This window comes from Fusarium fujikuroi, chromosome FFUJ_chr10 (genome assembly GCF_900079805.1).
Source record: "Fusarium fujikuroi IMI 58289 draft genome, chromosome FFUJ_chr10".
Lineage (NCBI taxonomy): Eukaryota > Fungi > Ascomycota > Sordariomycetes > Hypocreales > Nectriaceae > Fusarium > Fusarium fujikuroi.
This window is the reverse complement of record NC_036631.1, coordinates 189582-207430: the sequence shown is the minus strand read 5'-3', so window position 1 is coordinate 207430 and position 17849 is coordinate 189582. Positions and strand designations below refer to the sequence as shown.

The window sequence follows — 17849 nt, the reverse complement described above, 5'->3', positions numbered from 1 at the left end:
TGGCATTGTAATTTACTGCAGCTCTCTACCTTGTGACATGCGACGATAGTTTATCTTCAAAAGCCTTAAGCCTTGATGCCAAATGGAGGACCTAGGTAGCTCTTCGCTACTCCACCGCAGTTGATCACGATCTTCTCAAGCAACATGTTCGTATGCCCCAACCTGAGATGTAGCGTATGTGCACCAGGTCCCAACCTAAGCGCATGCTCCCGCACCCATACATTATCCGACGCAGCAAAGAACCAGCCGTCGGCAGACGCCCATCCCTTGTCAGCAGCGTTCTTCTCACTCTCTGGAGTTCTCTTCTGCAGAGCATAGCTTTGGCTTTGTTCCTCGTCGATTCGAACGTCATAGGTCAGAACATCTTCTGAGGAAAGATCCAGAGTCGTGCCGAAGTAAAGCACCAACTTAGCGCTGGAAGTCTCGCTGAAGAGGTAAAAAGGATAGTGAACGTAGGGTATCGAATCGTCGCTGACGGTTCCTGGGGTCAGAATCAAAGAGCCAGTTTCGAGTCTGCCAGCGTCGGGCAGAACTAGGTACGAAGTCTCGAGGTGACAATCGGTGGCAGGGATAGACACGAAACCGTCCTGCTCAACGAAACCCTTGAACGAGTCTGGTACTCGTCTGCCATCGATTGGTAGATGGACCTGTTCAAAATCTCCCTCTTCCGACCGAACGTCGATGAGTATTTCCTCTTTGAAGTCATCAGGCACTTGATCCCAGTCAACTGAGATCTCAACCCTGGCATCATCCTCACCAGGTACCAAGACCCCCGAGACCTTCGACAGCTTTACCCAAGGCTCAGGCGCTGAAGTCGACCAGTTGATCCTCGGGACTCCTCGGGTAAAGATGTCAAAGTATCGAGCCTCAGGTCCATACCGACTCATAGGCCGTAAAGTCAAACCAGGAACAAGATCCCGTCTGCTTGGATGCGTCCTCTCAGACTCTTCATTGATTCGACCTGGTCTCACGCCCTCATGCCCTTCAACTGCAACACCCATCTGCCCAACAATAGGATTCGAGTTCTGACGTTTCTGAACAAAGCAGAGCCCGCCAATCATGTCGCGTGAAGGAGCGTGCCATGTATCTTCGTAGCCGTAGTGGGGCTGCATCAGAATATGGTTCCACTTCCCGTCTAAAAGGCTGTGATATTCTTCTGATAGTGTGAAGTCCTGGTCAAACGCGTCCAGAGCGATTTGGGCATATGTGTTCGCTGAGTTTCGTCTTTGACGAGCGTATAGCTTGTTTAGAGCTTGACTCCAGCGTACCTCGTTGTAGATGTAAGACGCCTTGGTAGGATGGAGAATAAGCTGGAAAGACGCTGCCTTTTCTGCTTCGGAAACATGGGCATGCACTCTTTCAGCATCGTCAAGAAGCTCTTTCCATCGACGATGGATGGTATCGGCTTCTCTGTAATGCAAAACCGAGAAAGTGTCAGGCTCGATATGCTCATGCTTTCTTAAAGCGAGCAGCCGATCGTGTCGATGCCAGATTGACCCAACTTCATCCGCAAGCTCAGCGCCAAATTCACGTTCAGCAGCTTGACGGAAGAACTGTAGGAGAGTATCGTGTTTGATGCTGTTGATGTTCCAAGCTAGAGCCATAGCAAAGGATATGGGGATTTCTTGAGGCTTTAGGTCACCTACGTTGAAAACCCAGATTTGGCGAGCGTTGTGATGGTACGCTTGCTGGAGTTGATGCCATACTTTTCCCTTATAGCGCATTAGCAATTGATCTAGAAAGAGGGGCTGAGACGTACTAGTGAGTTCGTGTTGATCCACTTGTAGCTGCGAGGATCGCCGACGTACTGAAGATGGTAGTATACCTAGACGATAGTTAGCGAGGCTGACATTTGAAGAGAGGAACTTACGCCAGCTCCACCCTTCCTCTTAGCCTCCTCCTTCGTAGGAAGTCGACGGATCGTACCAAAGTTGTCATCCTGAAACAGAAGAGTGACATCATCTGGAACACTCAGCCGGCCGGTTTCGAACATCGACTGGACCTCTTTGTAGATCGCGAAGAGTTCTGCACGACTTAGCTACTTCTAACCTCGAATGGGGTAATACTCACGAGGTACAGCGTCTTCACTTCCATAAACTTTCTTAACAACCTGCCTCTGCGTCTCAATAGCATCCTGAACCACAGCAGCAGGATCCTCAGCCAGCATCTTCTTGTCATATTCTCCTCTGATGCCCAGAGTGAAGTATGAGTCGCAGCCTTTGGCTCGACTAGCACCGTGCTCAAAGAATTCGGTTATTTTCTGCTTGTTGGTCAACCAATTCCAGCTTCCGTCTGGATTCTCGGCAAACCACTCGTTTGAGAGTCGTTGCATAGGCTCATGGTGGGATGTTGATATGACGATGCCGTATTCGTCTGCGAGCTTTTGATTCAGTGGATCATCTGTGAAGAAGGATGCGCCGGGGTTGGGATAGCCGGGCCACATTGCTGGCCAGAGGAAGTTGGCCTGTTTCGTTAGTGATGCACTGCAGTCAAACAGGTTGACTATATACCTTGAGTCTGAGTAGAAGTTCAAAGACTTGGACATAGAATTTTGAGTTGTATCCTCCAAACTTCTCTCTCGCCCAACCAGTCAAGGCAGGTGCTTCATCATTGAGGAAAATACCGCGATGTCGTACAGATGGCTCGCCGTGGACAGTCTGTTTGTCAATGGCATATATCTCTTTATGGTGCTTTGGTGGTACATCGGCCCACCAGTACCATCTTTTTAGTGTTAGAACATCTCGTTGGATTGACCTCATTTGGGATGACTCACGGCGAGACACCAATTTGTTCAGATAGCGTGTAGATGCCAAAGATGGTACCTCGCTTATCACTGCCAGCTATCACCAGAGCCTTTTCACACTTCGCCAGAGGCTGATCGATGATAGTCGTGCTGAATGTTTCCCATTTTCCCTCAATTGCCTTGACATCAAGTTTGCCCTGTTGCGCAAGCGTCTTGATGATCCCACTCGAAGCAACACTGCCGATGATAATGGCTGTCTTCGTCTGTATCCTCTCGTAGTCCGAGTCAGTCGATATCACAACTAACGGACTTGCATCTCCTTTCGTCACGCGAGCAAAGTCCTGGGCCAAGTCCCTGGCGGCGCGGATAACACCAGGGTAATCTGATTGGTCCACCACAATCGAAGCACCAACCAACGGGATTGACCCAGGAGAGGGCTTGAAGTCAACGATCTTTTCCTCAAACATGATCAAATACGTTTACCCTGCCTGGTACACTTATTTTTTTCGCGAAGAGTTTAATAACTCAGATTGAGAAGTCGGCATGACCTCCGAGATCGAGTCACCTGACACAGGTTTCCCCTCAATCGTTAGCTCGGTTTAATGTCATCCCGAATATTCCGCACTTTAAAAAGACAACATCGTGGCCTTGGCAAACACGATATCTTTCCCCTCACTTGCTCAGACCACAGTGGTCTTTTTGACATCGGTGAGAAGGCCGGTTTGCGAATTGCTTCATTTAAGCGCTACTTGAATTACCGAACATAAGTACATGGTTGCTGACTACAGTATAATTTCCATAACCTCCTTTGATAATGCTTCAGCCCATGGCCCGCTGGATCGCATCCATGGCCATGGCGGTGACGACACCTCTGCTTCCAATTTTCAGTGGCTTTGTCGCATAACTCCACAACCATGCCAGTTCCCATCCGCCATCAAGCTGTTGACTCTCGAGTAAAATCCTAAGATCTCTATCATTCTTCACACCTAAAGATTGAGCACTCAAAGCTCTCATCGCAGCACCGAGAATATTATCGTCACACCCCATGCGCTCCTGTACGCATTCAATAAGTAAATCTCTCATCCTCTGGAGCTTTTCATCAGATGGACGTCTTGCGCAGAGGTCTGAGAGAATGTATAAGAACCAATCTGGAATCTTATAGTAGCGACTGCCGTGGAGAAAAGCTCTGTTCTCCAGTACGCGACAGAGATATTCGTAGACACCGGGGAGTTTCTCAGTCCAATCGTTGATTGTGAAGAAGCGAAAGACGTTGGCGCAGACGCAGTGACAAAATCGCGGGCGGTCCTTACTGAACCAAGCCTAGAAAATGATGAGAATTGACGACACACCTCACTGAATCAGCACTCACTTCTGGAAGACCGTCGTTGTTGACGTGAGATAATATCACATCCCTTGCTTTAAGCTTTTGCTCCATCGACACATCATCCAACATAGTCATTGCCAAACATGTTGTGTCGGGATCATCCGGATATGTTGTTCCATCATAAGTAGGACTACCATGGAAGTAATTCCAAGTCACTCCCTCATTCTTCAGCATAATGAGGTCTCTATGACGAGAATGAGCAAATGCAAGAGTGAGACGATCTGCTCCAAGAACTCACCGGTCCCCTGTGTGATGTAAAATGAGCAACTGAGAGAAATTATCTGGCTGAAGGTTGCCTGTATTTATCATGCAGAAAAGATTCTTTGCATTCTGCTTCAAGTATGCCTTTGCACGAGAAACTGGATCGCCTAATAGGTTGTAGAGCACTCTTATCAGCTCATCTGTAGTGGTAAAAACGATGCCTTTGAATCCTAGGCATTGTGCATTGACCACGCTGCCGACCTTGTCGTCGATGAAGATGCAGCTTGGCGCTGATTCTTGTATTTTCTCCAAAAACGCACTATAGGTACCCATTTCTAGCTTTCTCCGCTGTAGATGGGAAGAAGCGACGAATTGGTCGATGATGCCCCAGCTCTCGATCTCATCTTTGAGAAGAGCAAGTTCTGGTCCTGGGATATTTGACAGACAACAGATTTTGACTGTTGGATAAGCTGTCTTCAAGTCTTTGATTGCTGAAATCAGTGCCTCATTTGGCTGCATTCCGTCTTTCATCTGTTCCAGAGCGTCGGTCCAAGTTTCCAAATCAATCTTGAAGGCTTGGGTGACTTGTTCGTAGGCTTCTTGCTTGGAGACTTTGCCTCTTTCGTATTCATGCCAGTATGGAGAGTCGAGGGCACTCTTAATTTGTGTTGCGGTCAGACCGACAGTGTTCTTAGAGCTATAGTTGAGGAGCACGCCGCCCAAGTCAAAAATAACTGTTGTATAATTAGGACGATGCATCTTGGTGTTATAAGTCGGGTGTGACAAAGTAAGGGTGGACTAGGAATTACTTCTTCAATTCTTGGAAATGGAAAGCTATATATTTACAAGAAGAATTACTGGTATATTAGGTTAGAGTCAACTGTTACGCAAGGTCAGATCATCAGCAATGCCAAAGAATGCAACCCTATAAATGTCAGAGACTAGGCAGATGTGATATACTGCAGGTCGCTTATCCAAAAGCGCATCATAATGAAAGTCCAAGAAGATTTCATTTACCCAAAAGGGCAATCAATGTCACTTGCCGTCCTGGATCAGTAATCATTGGTGACTAGTTAGATGCCGTTGATTGGTTGGAGATGTGATTGGTCAGAAAGGATTATCTCACCAAAGCCTGGCGTTGTAGTGAGCTGACTGGGTATGAAGATCACTCACAATACAGGAAAGAGCCGAGTCTGAGATATAGACTGTTTGTCTGTCTCACGTCATGAGAGAAAAGGTTATGGTTTAGATATGGAATATAGGTGCTATAGGTTATACAAGTTTTAGGCTGATGCTGAACTACCATTATAATGAGCCAATTATATAGAAGCTTCGATATGACGTCGTAAGACCCAGAGAACCATTCTAATAATTGAGCTACTGGACTTGTCCCAGTGATTTAATATTATATAATATAGGTAGAGGCAAAGAACTGTCCTAGGTTCTCTCTGCTGATTTTAGCGCTCAGCTATTAGTCTCTACTGCAAATAAAACACTGTTCAACTTTGTCATTTGAAGTAATACGTTTTATCAAGCAATCATTATGTATTTAAAGGCTCTAACACTATAGCATTATTAAGCTATAACTCGAATAACTTGTAAGCAATCCTGCCATTACTGCAAAGCTTATAAATAAATAAATACTGGGTTTGAACTCTGATTTGAATCTGCTGCTTGGCGGGAGATTATCCGCTATCAGTCTCCAAGCTTATGTAATTATAATAGTAAAAGGGAATATTCTTACTAGCAGCATTATATATCTAAATGGCTTTAAGCCTGTTAAAGCCAATATTTTATCTGACTGCTTGCGTTTAATCACAGCTTAGCGGACTCAAATTATCTTTTAACTGCGATTTCCAAGACAGAGGCTGTATACCTTGCTTAATACACTCATCACCGAGGTTTCCCGGTCTCTAATGCACTTCTACCTATCGATGTGATAAGTGGCGGTGTAACTAGGTTCTCTCGGCTAGATTAAGCTCTCAGCCATAAGTCTCAGCGGCAAATAACACTTTAAGCTTATAACTTAGATATTATACCAAGATATCTGACTAATTGCTATAGCATAAGGCTAATAAGAGAAAAATCTAGATAATAACTCTTTAGCTGGCCTTAAAGGCGTATAAGAACATGCCTCTAATCCCGCGGCCAAGGAAGGTTAGCTCAACATTACAAACACCCCTGATCTTCAAGATGTCATCCGCACCAACAAGACTAGTCTTTTATCAACACCAACCCCGCCAAATGGCAGATGTCAACGACTACACCAAGGTGCCACTGGGAACAGGGTTGGAGAGAAAGTTCGGGGCAATCGGAAGGTGGTGGCGGTATTGAGTTTATGAGTCAATCACAAGTTAGAAAATACACTTCGGGTTTAACACAATAGTGGCGGTGTAGCAAGGAGCTGAAAGCCAACCATGCTTGGCAAAGATAAACCTCTTGGCATGGATGGAACTTTGAAGAACAAAGGATATGATCAGATAGGCTCAGAGACAAACTGCAACACTGATAAAGTCCCACTAATCACACAGCAGATTCGGAACAAAGTATGGCGCTGAGGCCTAAGCTCTAAAGGAAGTGCTGAAAAAAGCTGAACCATTGCCAAGAGTATTTGCTCTTCATCTCTGGTAGTGCTTTTAAGCCCCCAAACTCGGCCTGAGTCTAGATCTCGCGGAAAGAGACACTACAGCCTCGGCAGTCTTGGCAGGTCACATAGCACGTTCTTACCCCTGCCATCATTGGGCCTTAGACTTTTTACCTCCTAGACCACCGTATATTCGTGCCTTTACATCTCAACGTAGCGCCAGAGGCCTCAGCTCATACTTATCTATTGGGGTCCAAATTGCTGTGCATCGGCTGTATGGCTGAAAGAGTCAGGTCGTAACATTATTGTCAAAGCGTTGCGTAAGATTTGGAGTCCGTGAGGTTCGAGAACGCAGTTGTGATACCTGAGCTATTATCTCAAAGGATTCGTAAGTCTTGAAGGAGAAGGTCGCTTCTCGTTGTGCGTTGCACAGCATGATGGAATCACGTTGGTAGGATATTGCCTAAACGCCAACGAACATGCGATGGAATATGGCCCCCAAGATTCTGGAAAAAGTATTCCGCTATCTTGCGATAGCGCCTGGCCCCCAAATGAGGATAATTCGGAGATATTAGGTGTAAGTGCGCACCGGACGATAATGTAATGAGCAGGTATAAATAATACAAGCCGCGCTGGTAATGGTATATAGGTCAGAATAATAACTCCATCACTACTCATTCTACCAATCTCATCACTATGCATTCTTTCAAGATCATTCTCATCTCGCTTGCGTCTGTACTGGCGATGCCAGCAACCAGCCCAAGGGACATCGGCGCTGATGAGCCTTTCGACTTTGGACAAGGCTTTCTTGTCCCTGCCAACGTTTCTATTGATGACTATGATACTACTCCCATGATCCCGCTGCCTCATCTCAGCCTGCGCGACCTTGACAGTCTGGAAGAGCCCTTTGCTCCAGAAATCGGTAACATTACCGATTTCGATCTCGACACCCGCGCACCCAAAGAGACCAGGGTCTTCTTCGGCAAAACTCAAGTTGACTATGGCTGCGAAGCCTCTATCAGAAACCCCCTCGGCACAGCCATCCACTCCATCTGCGGAAATGGAGATTGCGACAAGAGCGTTGTGTATACCCGAAAAGTCAAGCATATGGCTGGTGGTGGCCGCAGAAAGGATGCCTGGCTCCGTATCTCAGTCAGAGGCGAGTACTATGGACGTCATACACGAGGGTACATGGCCTCAGCCGTTCAGCGATCAGTCACTCCTAAGACTGCGAAACCAGCTATGCGATACTATCTCCCGACAAACCCAAATTTTCAGGCTCAGAGTTGCAAGATGTCAAAGTTTAGCAACTACATCAAAATGCGCAAGAACTTTGGCGATACGATCTATATGGAGATCGACATTACCCTTAAGACTAGTAACAGTGAGTCATTGAATCGTGATAATAGAAAGGCTCGACTAACGTAGACATAGCGCACTGTTTCACACCGAATGTTCTCAAAGAGGTTGCTGGTGCAGTCGGGGGTGTTGGAGGCTCTTTTTTCGGATCTGTCCTTACTGGTATGCTTGGTTGTTAAGTTATCGAACAATAAGGGTTTTAAGGGGGCAAATTTCAACTTATCAGGGATATAGGCACTCAACTTCTATATCAGGAATGTTTCGCGGGTTTAGATAGTGGAAGAATAAACCCTCGTGGTTCTCATTCATTCCTTTCCAGAAGATCTCTAGATTTCTTGTTCAGGTCCTTCTGTAATCTTTTTCGTGATAATGCCAAACTTGCTCATGCCTGTATGTAACGACGACGCGTTACGCCTCTCATTCTGCTCCTTGGTCCACGGCCCCCTGACATCATCCTCATCCATGTAATCCTTGCCGATCATATGTCGATCGCGCACACAGTGAGGGTCAACGACTTCATTGTCTGAGTGCCAGCGACCAAAAGCTTTTCCGCATCCCATCACTAATCCAACGATAGCAAACCCCTTCTCTGCACGGAGACAGGTAGGATGCCCTAGCGGAAGACAAGCACGCTCATTCGTTTCTCCCCCTTCTTCATCCCGTCTCATGTCCACTCCCCATACCACGGAGCGGCCACGATTGGTATGGATCTGAGTTACAGTCAGCTAACTTCTCACCGACCTAGTCCACTTACCTCAATTGCTTTGGACGCTGTATCATGAAAGGGGCCATGGTAGATCTTAACCTCTTCAATCCTCTCACCGCCCTGGCCATCAATTTCGAATGTATCCCAGCGTTGCTCGGGCCAGATCGATCCGTCGTCATCCCGGTCGCGTAAACAGCGAGTCTCAGCATCAGTTGTAAGGCGCAAGTTGCCTACATCACAGTTGTGAGCGAGCCAGTCGCTCAGGCTATACTTGTCTCGTATAAGGTATGCGGAAATATTGCGAATTTGGGATAGTTGGTCTGTGTAATTAGCGAGAATGAGGGTGTTCAAGGGAACAAGACTGTGCCAACGCCCTCTATATCGAATGCGACCCTTACACATCTGTAATCTCATATCAGAGTCAGGCGCGAGCATGCTTTTGAACATGTAGGTTTTCGCATTCCAACAGGAACCCTCATGGGCTCTGGCTTCGGGGACTTTCGAGGGCCTTTCTCCGCCGTCGGTGCGGGCTTGCAAAAGCCACACTTTCTCGATAAAAGGGTCAACACCGTATCTTTTATGCGCCTTTCAATATTTGTCAGGTCAGACTTCCGAACGGGCCTCTACAAACGTACTGTAAGAGTGCCTTTGATACCCATTATGGTCATATCCTCCGCAGCAGCGAAGGGTAATCTGACTAGATGCGGACCATCTTGGCCATACGTATGCTCAGAGCCATCGGTGAGATACACCTGCCACTGCGTAAGTATAACGGAATTGGGCCTCACATTTTGACTCACCGTAACGCCTCTGCACGAGGAATAGTTCCAAGAACAAGCCTGCCACGGTCTAAGGATAGATGAGGCATAGATATGGAAGACAAAGCCCTTGATCCAGACGCCGCCTGCAAAGGATCCTGTTGTCTGATATGAGCCTTTTTCCAGCGGTTCATTTCCGAAGATTCTTTTCTCTTCCCCAAAGCTGATAGCTATGGCTGATAAGTCTCCTTCCGAGTTCCAGAATAGGTCAAATGTCCACGGGCGCAGGAGCTCGTGCCAGCCTCGCAAGAAATTGGCAGACCTGAAGTACAAGCCTGGCTCTCGAGTATCTCCCAGTACCTGGAGGCCACTTTTAAAAGCTTTGTATATGATGTAACACTTTTCGGTGGGCTGACGTCGTGGTTCTCGAATATAAAGGCTCTCAATCTGCTCACAGACCTGCCAAATCCTTCGACGATTGGCGATTGAGAACATGAGTTTCGCGACTCCCGATCGTGGCTTTGAAGCATACTCAGCCCATAGGAAAATCTTCCTCAAGTCCCTGCCCTTCAGAGTTTGGGACTCTTCTCTCAAGCATTCGTGTAGCTCGAAAAAGTAGGGCAAATGGGTTACTATTCGCCTCCTCCAAAAAGAAGCATTGTCCCTCAGGCTCAGGAATGTCGCCCACGAGGCGCATAAGAGATTCAGAAGACTTGCATTGCTCAATAATTCCGAAATCATAAATATCACTGTTTCGGAAAGGCCTGCCAATGGGTTTGACCCAGACTTAGCTCCATGGCAGAAGTGAAGAGCCCTGCTGTTGAACAGAGAACCTGAAATGAAAGAAGCGATCTCATCCTTTAGTTCAGTTCTGTACTGAGGGTTGGATACTGTATACTCTTTCCCAGGAATGCACATCCAGTACCAACCCTGAGCTTCATTGACATCCCCATAATCAAGAGAAAGACACCTTAACTCTGGTGGGCGGATCTTCCTGACAACCGAGAATCGGTCCAAGGCTCTATAGAGTGCGCCCTTGTTAATCTTAGTAGTATCAGAAGTTCCAGTCAAATACCATGCCAAAGTCTCGTAGCATTCCGGGTGGAAAGGAATCACTCGTTCAGGACATTTCTCGTTCTTGTAGACTCTCAAAGAACTCACGTCCATACCCTCAAGGGCGGGATCTCGCTGCACTTCAGAAGATAAGGTCAAGAACCGATAAACTCTAGCTGGTGCAGATACATAGAACCTGATCAGATCAGCATGTTATACAAGGAAATACCTGAGAACAGACTTTGACTTTTCAGCAGCTGAAGGATTATAGCCCAAAATTTGGGATCGATTTGTCCACTCGACGTCAGCTGGGTCGACCACTTCTAGATCATATTTGAAACAGTCTTTTGGGCGGTTATAATGCGATGTAATGTTGTATGAAGCGACTGGGCCTCCACAAATAGCGCACCATACATTCGAATGACTTAATTGTGTCATTCTCAGTGTCTGCAAAAAGCGTCAAGAGCGTGTTATTGATCAGGAAGGGATGGGAAAGGAGGCGAAGCCGTTAGAGGAACACCAGGCACCCGACAAAATATGAGATTGATCAGTCTTGCCATTTATATTGAGTAAAGTTTCATCATGGATCCGATGCTGTGTTGGCTGCAGTATCGGAGGTTACTTGATTAAGTCAAGCTCGAAATATGGCCTGAGTGGAGCCGAGGTATTCCTATAGCCGTAATAACGCCGTAACAGAATTTATTATAAAACACACGCTGCAGCCCGTTCGCTGGAGCCAGAAGTCTCCGTGCAGCCAACACAAATTTCTCAGGCAACATCAATTGCCGATATCATCAAAAGCCACAATATGGCGGATATCTCAGAAATGATTGAGTTCTTATGGCGACCCCCACGAATAAACACAGGGCCCATAGTCAAGCGTCTAGTCAACGACAGAAAGGCCCCAGAGAACTTTGGGTATTATCGAAATTGGGGTTTTACGGTTTACCGTACTTTCTATGGCCCTGGCTCGGACAAACACTGGGACACATTGATTGACGCCGTGACTCGACAGACCTTACTTGCACTCGGCTACCATGAAAATGACAGAATGTTCAATGAGGATATTAAAAGAAACTGGGGAAAATACAGCGACAAGAGCGAATATCTGGAGGATATAAATCGACTGAAGAAGCTTTTTCGCCTCACCACCCGGGAAAATCCGTTGTTGTTCGATGGTCTCGACATCCACCAAATCCAAGAAGTCTGCCGCAGAGAGCTTCCGCAGGCTAGGGAAAATATAGAAGGAGCCAGGCATTGCTTTGTATTGGTTGCCGATGAGAGGGTGCTGAAAGATGTTGCAAATTGAGTCTTTGTAATCACAGCTGTTGATTATGATCAGGTCGAGGATCGATTCTGTCCGGAATGGGTTCGAATGTCAACAGGTGATATACTGAACCTCTGGGAGTCGCTTTTTTTCGAGGATTCTATTTTTCGTACCATCCACTGTGCGATGGGATGTGAACTGTCCAAACGCGACCTTGAGACTTATGTCTGGCCAGGACTTTCTTGCATTGGGCGACGTGGCGATTGTTCTGAAGCTCAGACAGCAAGCCCGGGGTGGATCCCTGAGTTTACGCGATTCAGGTTCGACTATTAGTGGCTAGTAGCTTGGAGATGATAATGCCTAAGTATACAATTTTTATTATTTCTAGAAGAGTGCAATGTAGAGCATCTATCGCATGATAAACATTCTTGCTGGCCATGTAATTGCTGCATTGACACCATCTATTAGCACAAGAGCCAACAAAAGGACATCCTGCATTCTCCGCACTGACTCCGCCATCATACCGCCAGCAACCTTTTCTGACGGGCTTGGATTAACGCGCCCTACTGGTCCTGAAGCCGTGGATCGCCGACCCACAAGAAAATCAACAGCTAACACAACGTTATATAAATCGAGTAAACAAACATACGGCTTAGGCTTTTATAATAATTTTCTTATTTATATCTAGGTTAGCGGTATTAAAAGTTATAAAATATTTATTATAACGTAGAGGATAAGCGAGCGGGACAGTATACTGTATAGCAAAAAATAGCCTACCCTATAAGACCTAGCTACCTTAAATAAAATAGTAAAAATTCTAATAAAATTATTTCTTAATATAGTATAGTTAGCTTAATAAGAAAGTATTTTTATAGAATTTTTAATTATTTTATTTTATATAAAAAACCTTAAAATACAGTATATTATACAGTGTAAATAGACTTTAAAGTTTATAGCTATAAGGAATTTTTCTCAAATTCTAAAAAAAATAATATAGTTTATTTAAAAACTTATATATAAGCTATTAAGTTTTTAGCTATTTTAGATTTAATTTAAGCTTTTTAAGAGCTTTTAAAAACCTATCTTTAAGGTGAAAAGTGGGATGTCCCGCTCGCTTGTCTGACCCGCTCGCTTATCCTCTACGTTAGTATTTATTATAGGATTTATTATTTATTATTTTAATTCATAATTTATATATTTAAGTATTTAACCCTAATAAGACTTAAAAAGATTATATCGCTCGTTTAAAATATATTACACTAAGTTTCTCTTTCCTTTATAATTTTACTTTCTTTCTCTATCACAACACACACAACCGAGCCAATTTCTCATAATCTATCATGGCCAGACCTTACGAAATGATTGACATGCTATGGCAACCTCCCCCATGGGACGGCGCACCTGTTGACCGAAACCTTCCCGAGTATGCCAATTGCTACAGCCACTGGGGCTTCACTGTCTATCGAAGTTTTTACAGCCCTGAGTCCGACAAGCAATGGGAAGTATTGCTTGATACCATGAATCGGCAAACCCAGCTTGCGCTAGGTTACTACGGCGACGAAGACTGGACCGAGGAGGTGATGTGGCAACAGGATAGGCGTGTCTCACCAGTATCACAATACAAGAGCGAAGAGGCCTATAAGCGCGACGTGAAACGACTTCAGGAACTGTTTTATCTTGACACCCGCGAGGATCCTTCTCTTGACGGACTGAGTGTTCGTCAGATCCGCGAAGTGTGCGTTCGAGATCCGCCTGAAAATGAAGAGACTATGGCTGGGTATAAATTCCGTTATGTTCTCCTCGCAGATAAAGCAGTTTTTAAAGCTATGGAAAAGGGAGAGTTTGTCATTAAAGTTGTTGCGTATGACTGGGAAGAAGACGGCGAGTATTGGGGCTGGATGAGGATTCCAACAGGCTATCTACTTGACTTTTGGCATGCTCTCATGCGGCAGGAAGATTATGTACATAGGGTCATACGCTTCGACGGACCAGAAGAGGATCTTGAACAATATGTTTGGCCTGGTGGCGTCCACCTTGACGGTACGGGCAGCTACTCTGAAGTACGGCAGGGGATTCACTATGAAGGCCAGAGGAACTTGTTCAAGATGGGAAGCAGGACTAAATAATGAGGGGATGATCTGTTTGTATCTTCGTGATACTTGAGTAGCTATTTGGTACAATATGTGCTTATGTCACAAACTGTATAGGCCAGTCAGTGTCAATATGCATTCGTATAATGCGTGGTTCCAGTGAGTCAAGCGTTTCCAACACTATGTTTCGCGTTTCGTCATCGCCAGATTTGTGCTCCCAGATGTTCCTCATCTCAGCTATACTGATGCGGACGAAATCTCTTGCCTTTACCAGTGCTGTTTGATACCAGTCGGGGAACCATTCGATAAAGAACTGAACGATGTTGACAGGCTCATTGGGATTCTCCAACTCCCACATAGCTTGGGCTGATATCAATTGATTATAGATGTCTTGTAGGACATTCGTCGTTTTCCCGTACACATCGGGGCCCGACCGGGTGTTCATGTAGTCAAAGGTTGCGATACTTGCTCGCAAAATCCCCAAAGCGTACAGAGGGTTTGTCTCCATAGTATCAAGACGGTCTTTATAATTCATAGGCTGGTTATGTTGCATTAACTAGTTAATTCGAGACAATAGTTAGCAAGGCTTTCCTGGAATGTGTTAATGGCCTCGCGTCATGGAAGGAACATACCTCGCCTTTAACCCAGTTCAGAGTTTCTTCGGTGACAATGAAAGGATCAGTGTGTTCTCTACTGCCCAAACACTCCATAATACGATTGAACAAGTTGGAGTCCCCCAGATTGGCATTGCCGGAGATGAGGGTGAAGCCGTTGCGATAACGATCCAATTCACCTATTCCTGGCATATTCTCAAAGAATATGAGAGGTATGGGTCCGCTACTTGCTTGACCTCCACTAGCTAATCTGCAAAGTCTGCGTCAGTGCCTATAGAATCATGAGAGAAACGATATGTAATTATACCTTCCCCTAGCAGCATCGACATAGAATGCTTTCATAACGCTCTTGTCGACTGGATGCTCAGCTGGCCGGCATGTTAGCATTGGACTATCGAGGTGACAAGAATCGTACTTTGGTAGCGAATGACCGCAACGGTGGTCCAAACTCCTAAATTTCTCATACTCAGCCCCACTGTACCATGCGCATCTCCCTTCTTCTTGTTCAGGGCCTCCACGCCGCTGGCGTAGCCGCAGCTCGAGGGCGGAGAATTCAGCGGCAGACCGGGACTCTTGATCCCGGTATTCCTTCTGATTGCACTTATTGGGATATCGTCACAAAGAAGTCTGAGAACTGCGCTTACTTTGAGGACCTGTATGGCCTGGAGCATAAGCAGTTTGTTGAATACGTGAGTAATTGATGAGTTGTTGCAGCTGGGATTTCTCTAATACGACGTAGAACCCCAGTGTGAAGAGCGACTGCAGTGGCATTCAGGAAGGCCATTCCTATTGTGTCGAAGTCAATCATGGAATTCCACGTGAGGACAATCCTGCTGTAACAAGTGTAGAAGACACAAGCCCAGAACCCACGCAAGACACCAAACCCAGCCCTACCCAAGATGGCCTCATCGATACCTGCACTACGTTCTATAAGGCCAAGAAGGGTGACACTTGTGCGAAGATCATCGCTGAGTACAAGACATTCGAGTTTGCCGAGTTCTTCAAATGGAATCCTGCCGTGGACAAGGACTGCAGTGGTATTTGGGCCGATACTTGGTACTGTGTAGGTGTCCCAGGAACACCTACTGCTCCTGCTACCCAAACATCGGTATCGTCTATCAAACCAACCGGAGCAACCAAACCAAGTCCTACACAGGAAGGCCTAATCGACAACTGCGTCTCCTTCTACCAAGCAAAGAAGGGAGACACTTGCGCTAGGATCATTGCAGAGCACAAGTCCTTTAACTTTGATAGCTTCTTCAAATGGAATCCCGCCATTGACAAAGACTGCAGTGGCATCTGGGCTGGGTACTGGTACTGCGTCGGCGTTCCTGGAACACCAACCGGTGTCCCAACGAAGACGACTGCAACTCCCAGCAAGACAGCTGGGCCTTCAAAACCCAGCGTCACGCAAGAAGGACTCATTGAGAGCTGCAACTCATTCCATCAAGCTGCGAAGGGGGAGACATGTGCAAAGATCGTCTCAAACTACGGTACCTTCGACTTCAACACCTTCTTCAAATGGAATCCAGCCATCGGCAAGGATTGCAGCGGTATCTGGGCGAGCTACTACTACTGTGTCGGTGTTCCCGGTACTCCTACCTCGAAGCCATCTGCCACGTCTCCCAAGCCAACAGCAACGGGTGGTGTTGAGACCCCTTCGCCTCTTCAAGAAGGTATTGCGAAGAATTGCAATAAGTTCCACCAGGTTACCAAGACTACCACTTGCTACTCGATTGAGAACTACTACAAGCTGCCGCTCTCACTATTCTTGACATGGAATCCGGCCGTTGGCAAAGATTGCAGTGGACTCTGGGCCGATTACTGGGTTTGCGTCAGCGTCGAGGGGTACAAGCCGTCGACAACAACAACCGCCAAAGCCACCACGACCAAGCCTGCGAATGGTATACAAACTCCGTCGCCTATTCAGAATGGCATGGTGAAGAACTGTGAGGAGTTCCACCAGATCAAGTCAACCACAACCTGCACTTCGATCGAGAACTACTACAACCTCCCTTTTGCAACATTCCTCTCGTGGAACCCCGCCGTTGGCAAGGACTGCAAGTCTTTACTAACGAACTACTGGGTTTGCGTTGCAACTATTGGCTGGAAGCCTCCCACCAAGACCACTACCAAGGCTGCTACTACGACCAAGCCAGCCAATGGTATCAAGACGCCTCCACCGGTGCAGCCGGGCATGGTGAGCAACTGTAACAAGTTTCACATGGTTCAGAAGACCACAACCTGCGATTCCATTCAAAAGTATTACAAGATCTCTCTGGCGGATTTTGTCAAGTGGAATCCTGCAGTTGGGTCGAAATGCACCGGTCTATGGGCAGACTACAATGTCTGCGTGGGGGTGATTGGTGGCACTCCTACCAAGCCAGACAACGGGGTGAAGACGCCCTCGCCGATTCAGCCTGGGATGGTAAGTAATTGCAAGAAGTTCCATGAGGTGGCCTCCACAACGACATGCGATTCGATTCAGAAGTACTATAAGATCACTATGGCTCAGTTGGCGAAGTGGAATCCGGCCGTCGGCACTAAATGCACAGCGCTTTGGGCTAAATATTGGGTTTGCGTTGGTGTGTAGACAGATAGACATGGATCACTAGATGTGAAATATAATTTAATCTGTCTGTTCCACCATATCTTATGTGCCTGTCATTTATTCTATCCTACTCAGTCAGCACGTAGCTAACAGTGATATGTATAGCATTTCTGATGACTGGCGTAACCCGGAGGAAGCGATCTGTTCCGCACGGATAGATTATTCTTGAAGTCAAGAGAATTTATCTACTTCTCTTTAGTCGTTGTACTGACTACTTGAGGGACTTGTCTCTAACGAGAACCCTGAAGAACATGCTTAGAGAACCTGACTTTGCATAGAGACGAATGCCAGTATTGAATCCTCGAGACTATTTGGATACCCAGGTTCATACACCACTTCCGATGACCTTTACACCTTAAAAGGGCCAATGTTTTTTATTTTCTAGGAGGGTAATAAAGAAGTCCAAGATGGGTACAGTAATGGTACTGTATTTTCCTATTGACTCGCGGTCTTTGTATCGATATCTACCCCTATAGGTC

The 17849-nt window shown here is 46.2% G+C and overlaps 8 protein-coding genes; 4 read left to right on the top strand and 4 right to left on the bottom strand.

Moving 5' to 3' along the window:
* Window positions 1-65: 65 nt before the first annotated feature.
* On the bottom strand, window positions 66-3210 carry FFUJ_10294 (uncharacterized protein; the record flags this gene model as incomplete). XM_023569060.1 has 6 exons in its annotated part: window positions 66-1712; window positions 1760-1825; window positions 1871-2025; window positions 2071-2464; window positions 2511-2721; window positions 2774-3210. 6 exons carry the CDS (start codon window positions 3208-3210, stop codon window positions 66-68), a joined length of 2910 nt encoding a protein of 969 aa, XP_023436329.1.
* A 352-nt stretch (window positions 3211-3562) lies between these two features.
* FFUJ_10293 (uncharacterized protein) lies at window positions 3563-5087 on the bottom strand (the record flags this gene model as incomplete). XM_023569059.1 has 3 exons in its annotated part: window positions 3563-4052; window positions 4093-4311; window positions 4366-5087. 3 exons carry the CDS (start codon window positions 5085-5087, stop codon window positions 3563-3565), a joined length of 1431 nt encoding a protein of 476 aa, XP_023436328.1.
* A 2521-nt stretch (window positions 5088-7608) lies between these two features.
* FFUJ_10292 (uncharacterized protein) lies at window positions 7609-8450 on the top strand (the record flags this gene model as incomplete). XM_023569058.1 has 2 exons in its annotated part: window positions 7609-8296; window positions 8347-8450. 2 exons carry the CDS (start codon window positions 7609-7611, stop codon window positions 8448-8450), a joined length of 792 nt encoding a protein of 263 aa, XP_023436327.1.
* A 147-nt stretch (window positions 8451-8597) lies between these two features.
* On the bottom strand, window positions 8598-11226 carry FFUJ_10291 (uncharacterized protein; the record flags this gene model as incomplete). XM_023569057.1 has 5 exons in its annotated part: window positions 8598-8981; window positions 9026-9562; window positions 9613-9729; window positions 9778-10984; window positions 11030-11226. 5 exons carry the CDS (start codon window positions 11224-11226, stop codon window positions 8598-8600), a joined length of 2442 nt encoding a protein of 813 aa, XP_023436326.1.
* A 370-nt stretch (window positions 11227-11596) lies between these two features.
* On the top strand, window positions 11597-12097 carry FFUJ_10290 (uncharacterized protein; the record flags this gene model as incomplete). Its single annotated transcript, XM_023569056.1, has 1 exon — window positions 11597-12097. One exon carries the CDS (start codon window positions 11597-11599, stop codon window positions 12095-12097), a length of 501 nt encoding a protein of 166 aa, XP_023436325.1.
* Window positions 12098-13395: 1298 nt separating this feature from the next.
* On the top strand, window positions 13396-14181 carry FFUJ_10289 (uncharacterized protein; the record flags this gene model as incomplete). The annotated part of the gene is made up of 1 exon (XM_023569055.1): window positions 13396-14181. The coding sequence occupies one exon, from the start codon at window positions 13396-13398 to the stop codon at window positions 14179-14181; it is 786 nt and encodes a 261-aa protein (XP_023436324.1).
* A 61-nt stretch (window positions 14182-14242) lies between these two features.
* FFUJ_10288 (uncharacterized protein) lies at window positions 14243-15146 on the bottom strand (the record flags this gene model as incomplete). XM_023569054.1 has 3 exons in its annotated part: window positions 14243-14701; window positions 14778-15009; window positions 15067-15146. The coding sequence occupies 3 exons, from the start codon at window positions 15144-15146 to the stop codon at window positions 14243-14245; spliced, it is 771 nt and encodes a 256-aa protein (XP_023436323.1).
* A 95-nt stretch (window positions 15147-15241) lies between these two features.
* Window positions 15242-17352, top strand: FFUJ_10287 (uncharacterized protein; the record flags this gene model as incomplete). XM_023569053.1 has 2 exons in its annotated part: window positions 15242-15448; window positions 15499-17352. 2 exons carry the CDS (start codon window positions 15242-15244, stop codon window positions 17350-17352), a joined length of 2061 nt encoding a protein of 686 aa, XP_023436322.1.
* Window positions 17353-17849: the final 497 nt, after the last annotated feature.